Here is a 6,384-nt window from a genome sequence, read left to right on the forward strand (position 1 = left end):
CCCCCAGCCCCCAGCCCCTACCCATCTTCATCAGGCAGGCCAGCAGGATCCAGAGCGAGATCTCGAAGGGGATGCGGACGTGAGAGTAGTCGATGCCCAGCACGGGGAAGGCTTTGCGGGGCTTGGCGTGCCCCTCGGCCGAGTGGTTGTGGGGCTGTTTGTTCAGCGGGTGCACCTCCTGGGCCGTGGCCGGCGGCGCGGCGGTGATGCCCCCGGGCTCTCCCCACAGCTGCCCCCCGGGGGTCTCGGAGACCCGCGGGGCATTGGCCTGCAAGCCCTGCCCGGGCAGCAGCGGGCCCAGCAGCAGCAGCAGGGCCCAGGGGAGGGCTCGCAGGGCCGCGGCCCCCATGGCGGAGGGAGCCGGGGCCGCCCCGCGGAGAGGCTGCGAGGAGCTGGGACGGCCGCGGAGCGGCGGTACATCCCGGGGCGGCCGGGGGGGGCCGCGGGGAGGAGACGGGGGCGGAACGCGGAGCGCTGGGAGGGGACGGGGGGGGGGGGGGGGGGGGGGGGCGGGGGCAGGGCCAGGCGGGGTGAGGGTAAAACGGGGGGCACCGGGAATGCGGGGCGGCTGTAAAGGGGGGGCGAGAGCATAAGTGGTGCAAAGCAGGGTGCGGTGTGCAGCTGAAAACGGGGTACGGGTTTAAAGGGGGGGGGGTGCTGAAAAGCAGGGTGCAAATGCAAAGGGTGCAGTGGGAATGGGAGGTGAGGGGTGCAGTGCAAAGCGGGGTATAACTTTAAGGAGGGGGTAAGGGGCGCATGCACAAAAGAGGGGGTGCTGAAAAGCAGGGTGCAGCTGCAAAGAGTGCAGTGGGAATGGGAGGTGAGGAGTGTGGTGCAAAGCAGCATGCAACTGCAAAGCGAGGTGCAGTGCAAAGAGCGGTACAACTGTAAAGAGGAGGGTGAGGGGTGCAAATGCAAGGTGGGATGTGCTGAAAAGGAAGGTGCAACTGCTAAAGGTGCACTGGAAATGAGGGCCGAGGGTTGCACTGCAAAGCAGGGTTGCATGGGGGTGAGGTGCAGTGCAAAGCGGAGTGCAGTAGAGGGGGGGATGCAGTGGAAAGATGGGGCACCAAGGTGAGGGGTGCAACTGCAGAGGGTGCACTGAAAGGGAGTGCAGTGGTAGGGGGTGCATGGGGTGAGAGGTGTGGCGCAAAGCAGAGCGCAACTGCAGAGCAGGGTGCGGTGCAAGGCAGGGTGCAACTGCAAAGTGGATTATGGTGCCAAATGAGCAGCGAGTGCAAAGTGTGTGTGGGGGGATAATGGGGGTGCACGAGGCCGAGAGCTGTAGTGCAAAGCGGAGTGCAACTGCAAAGCCACGTGTGCTGCATAGCAAGGTGCACAGAGGCCAGGGGTGTGCTGCGAAGCAGGGTGCAGTTGCAAAGCGTGGGGTGCAGAGGTGCAGTGCAAAGATGGGTGTGGAAAGTGGGGGGCTGTAGCTGACCCAGAATAAAAAGTGACGGTGAAACAATGCGAGGACAAGGAAGTACAAACGTGCGACCAGAAGCCTGCTTTAATGTTAGAACAAAAGAAAAAAAGCAAGGATGTTCTGTAGTGTGAGTGATGCGTAATTAGTGATAAGACTCAGCCCTGGGTGGAGATCTGACATGATAATGAGCAACCACCTGAGGTTAATGAGCTGGCACCGAGCTTGCGCACGCGTGGTACCGAGCAAGTTAAGTAACAAAAAGAGAACCAGTGGGTGATCCCATGTCTGCTTAGGCTGGCACGCAGCTCTGGGTGTGCTTGCTTGGAGAACTGTTGCCTGGCACCCGACTCTGCAAAGACCTGAAATAAAAGTTAAGCAGTGCACTTCAGCTCGGTGCGCTCTTTGGCTTTAGGGCACTGGGCATGAGACCAGCCCTCGTTGAGGCCCAGTGGGTGCTGCTGCTGGGAGGGTGCAGCAGGGTGTCACAGAGTGATGCTGTGCCCTGCGGTGTGGGGCTGCAAACACTGCAGAGAGAGAACACCCGGCTCTGGGGACAGCAGGGCACCGTGAGCTGCTCACAGAGGGGAACGGGGCAGCGGGGTGTGCAAAGCTGCTTCCAGCAGGAGCAGAACTGGTGGGCATTGGCTGCTATTCTGGGCCAGCACGCTGCTGTAACCCCATACCTGCACTTGCTGGTGCCCTTCGTCCCAGTCAGCAGCGTAGCCTGAGTCACCAGGAAATCTGAGACGGCCCTACCAAAAGCCCAGGCGTAGCGCGGGGGGGCTGCTCAGCTCTGCCACCCTGATTTCTTGGCTCTGCTGCGCTCTTCCTGAGCGTCACTGGTGTGACTGGAACTCTCAGAGCTGGCGGGAGTTTTGAGCCCATTTAACGGCCAAACGGGCAAACGAGCCTTTTGTTAGAGATGCAGTCCCTGACCCTTGGGGACACTCGGTGTGGGAAACACGCGGGTTGTTGGCATGGCAGCTGAAACTCAAGCGCTTTTGAAGGTTACGCTTGCTGCTTTCCATCAGTGACGTTCCCGTTGATGGCATCAGATGGAAAGCTGCAGGAAACGGCGATGTTCGTCCCCAGGCAGAGCTGGGCAGGAAGAGGGAGCACGGAAATGCTGCTGGTGGAAATAATCAGCGTGACCCATCCATTAACGTGAATCACCAGCCCGAGCAGGAACCAGCTAGGTGTGTCAATTCCTCTCTTCCAGGTCTCGGTAGTCAAATTAATCTGTTTTACCAATTAAGTGAGAAATCCAGAATGTTCCTCATTTGGAGAGAGCTTCTTTATATGTGGGTGAGAAGCCTGGCCTAGATGGCAGCAGTTAAATCCGCCTTTCAGCTGGAGCAGGACTGCACCAGGAGCTCGCACACAACCAGACACTTGTTCAGGAGCAAACACTGGCCCTGGTTTTCTTCCACAAACAGTTAAGAGAAGCTAAAACTGGTACAGAGTTGCCTTGAAATAACAGGGTCAGATTCTTCCACCTCCTCATGCCTGGATCGAGCAGCACTCGTGGTGAGTTGGCACGAACTGTCCAGCACATGGCTCTTACATGATGCAGCATCACACTGACTGCTTGCTACTTTGCTGCTTGGCTGCATTGTGCAGACAGAGGCTTTTCAACTTACTGAACTCTGGGAACGATTGAAGTTGGTGCAAACTCATGACAAAGAGGAAAGATACTCCCGCTTCTCCCTGATCAGGACACGAAGACCTAGAGACATCCAATTCAGTCTGTGTTCCAGAGTAAATCAGCCAACACTGCAGTGCTCTGATGTTGGCAAATATCCACATATCCAAATATCTGCCAGCCTTAGTGTTTTTTTTTCAGCTTGTGTGCTATGGGAGCAGCCCACTTACCTGCAGTTTTATGGCCCAGCTGAGATGCTCTCTGCAAGTCATGGAACTTGCACAAGAGAGCATAATGAGGCTTAAGCTGCTTAGCCTGCAAAGGGAGAGCAATACAGCTGTGTGAGAAGGCAGACAGAGCTTTGAAAATGTCCAATCAAGCAAATTATATAAGTTATAATACACCAGAGCTTGTTGTATCTCAGAGAGCAAAATCACACCCTGTGGATATAGCTGCCTCCATACCTCACGTCACAATTGCCTTCCCTGGAAAGACAGGCAAGTGCTCTGCCCCTCTTTCCTTCAAGCAGTGGGTACCTGCTTGCTCTGACCCCGCTTCCTCCAGGCCATGGAAGCACACACTTTCATCACCCAGCACACCCTGATACAGGACCCAGCAAATGCCCGGAGTTGTGTTTACACGCAGTCGTGCAGAATTCAGTACTCGTATTGATAGAGTCTGCAGCAAAGCTTTGCTGTTCCCTCGTACCTTTGATCAGAATATTTTCCAGCAGACATTAATCATCAGAAGGTAAACATCATTTATGCTGCGTGGGGAGGTAAACCCAGGCAGGCACACAAGAAGAAGGAAAGTGTTTGCTGTAGATCTGCTCAAAGAAACCAGGAGTGCAAACCTTGCTGGCTGAAGGCCACATGGGTTACCAGAAAGTTCTTACACAAGCATAGTCTATTTCTCTATTAGACCCAGCCCTTTCTTTCTCATCCTCTGTGTATTTATTTGCTGAAGACCAACTCAGCACCACCAGCTTTCTGTTTACACTTTGCCTCTGTTCCCTCAACTTCCAGCTCTCTCATGGCTGAGCAACATGGATGCACATCAGGCTTTCCCTGCCATGTGATTTTCTTTTTCTCCGGTCTGTCAGCACAGGGAAGTAGGAAATAAAGGGCGCATGCCACTACATTTTATTTCAGCTGCTCTATTCAAACCGGTTCCACCTGCAAACAAATCCTGGTCTAGCTCCAGCGCTTGCTGGCCAGATGTCTGCAGCACAAACCGTGCAGCTTCTCTCTCACAGAGCAAGGCCGATGTCTGTGAACCTGCATACATGCGTGCTCTGACTCCTTCACTATGGCATGCAATGTAAACTTAACTTTATCATCATTTTTCTAAAGTTTTATATAAATACGTATACACACTCTGAATTTCTTGGTTTTTTTTTTTTTTGTGTGTGCATTTGCATGTGTAGCCTAAACTGAGGGCAGAACGGGAGATGCGTATTTATTGCCAGCATTAAGCAATGCCTTCTATCTGACTTAAATTGCTTTCCCTTACATGTTGTATGCAGAGCAAGTGCAGCTCGCAGGCAGTTTTATTCCTTGCACTCTTCAGGCTGAAAATCCAGCAAGCCTGTGCCATGAGGGTACTCTCCGAGGTGGTGTTTATATGGCTCTGGGAGGACAACGCCTTCTTCACATTCCCCACAGTGCCTCCCGTTCCCTCTGTGACTGCAGCGAGCTCCTTAAACTCCACAGCTCTGCCATCCAGAAGGAGCAAGTCCCCTCAGCTCCCTTCAACTTCAGCCACGGTTATCTCTGTCACCAGCTCTGAAAAAACGAAGCCTCCTCTGCCCCAATTTCCTCTCAGCTTACATGTCAAGGGCATCTGCAGCCTGCCTGGTTTGCGTGGAGCTTCAGGTCCCCGTGAGGATGGCATCTGAGAGAAGAAGATAAAGCCCTGTTGTTAGGGTGGTAGCGACGGATACCAATTGTTATTTGTTTAATTAAGAGTCCAGACAGACGCAAAGGCAACAATTAATTATCTTCTGTAAGAACTTTGACCGCAGCTGAAGAAATTAATGGGTTGTGAGATGAAGACAAATCATTAAAGCTAATGGTTGAGCTGTCATTTACAAACTGAGGTGTATGGGAAATTCCTTGAACTTCCACATCGTGTCGGATGTAAGGGGCTTTTTCTTCCATTAACAAACAGGGGAGAGTAGTGATTTCCTTCTGGCATTATCTAGGGGCCGTAAAACGAAGTCCTAAATGAAAATGTAAACTATTCATTAAGCTTTGCTAGTGAAGCTCCCGGTGTTCGGCTGCGGATTACACACGAAGTCGCAGAGTGATGAATCCATGACGCCTGAAATACTTTGCAGCCGCTGTTCCCGGGCGTTGCCATCTGCAGGCCTCACATGGCCACGCAGGGCTGCCAGGCCGAGGTGCAGCGAAGGCAGCGTTTTGCCAACACTGCCACCCCCTGGCTCTTCACGCAGATCCACGTTTTGCCTTCAAAAAAATAACGGTGCTGGCTGCCGCGCTGCACCGAGTGGTTGCAGCTGGTGGAATGGGCACGCACAGTTTGGGGTTAGGATTGCAGCAGGGCCCGCTCGCAGCTCGCACCCAGGCCGTGGCCTTCCTGCTGCGGTGTCATATCCTTCGTGGGCAGTGCAGGGAGACGTCAGGGCACGCCACGGGGGCACGAACCTGACCCCCCAAGGTGAGGGCCTGAGGAAGGCCGAGGCCCCGAGGCACAGCACGGCTGAGGGGCTGCGGGCCTGGTGGGGGCACACCGCTGCTCACAGCCCCCGGTGCGGTGCAGCGAGGAGGAGCAGTGCAGGGCGGGCGGGCAGGAAGGGACACAGGGCCGTGGCCAGGCCTCGAGGCTGGAGGCCCCGGGAAGGAGGCCAGCACTCCTCCGTGACTACAACTCCCAGCAGCCTTTGCGCGGCACTCCGCTCCCGCCCCTCCCTTCGCCGATTGGCCGATCCCTCCCGAAGGGCTCTCCCGTTTCCCGTTGGCTTGGCGAGCTGTCAATCACGGGGCGGTGTCGCTCGAGAGGGCAGACTGGAGGAAGTATTCCCGAACGCCACTTACGCCGTTTGCGTGGAGCTGAGATCGCGGCGGGTGCCCGGGAGGCGGTGGCGCAGTTAGCGTGGCGCATGCGCGGAGCTGCGCGGGGCGAGCGGCGGCGGGGGGTGCTGCTGAGCCCCGGACAGCTGAGGGGGTAAACAGCGCACGGGCCGGGGGGGCACGGCCAGGGCTGCGCCTCAGGGCCCTCCCCGAGCCTCCCCGCGCCCGGGGCACAGCGCCTACCGCCTGCGGGGCCCCTCGGGCTGCCCCCTGCGTTCGGCCCC

The 6,384-nt window shown here is 56.1% G+C and overlaps 1 protein-coding gene and 1 long non-coding RNA gene across 2 annotated transcripts in view; both read right to left on the reverse strand.

Moving 5' to 3' along the window:
• Nucleotides 1–447, reverse strand: part of SLC9A1 (solute carrier family 9 member A1) — a 19,506-nt gene extending 19,059 nt beyond the window's left edge. Inside the window, exon 1 of the mRNA XM_021375382.1 lies at nt 22–447. Coding sequence (XP_021231057.1) covers nt 22–349 — 328 coding nt within the window. The 5' untranslated portion in view covers nt 350–447. The remainder of the gene's footprint in view (nt 1–21) is intronic.
• Nucleotides 545–6,347, reverse strand: LOC110387287. Its single transcript, XR_002432462.1, has 3 exons — nt 6,125–6,347; nt 2,110–4,961; nt 545–1,785 (listed from the first exon to the last, which is right to left on the reverse strand). It is a non-coding gene; the product is annotated as an uncharacterized LOC110387287 (long non-coding RNA).

Source organism: Numida meleagris, chromosome 22, assembly GCF_002078875.1.
Source record: "Numida meleagris isolate 19003 breed g44 Domestic line chromosome 22, NumMel1.0, whole genome shotgun sequence".
NCBI lineage: Eukaryota > Metazoa > Chordata > Aves > Galliformes > Numididae > Numida > Numida meleagris.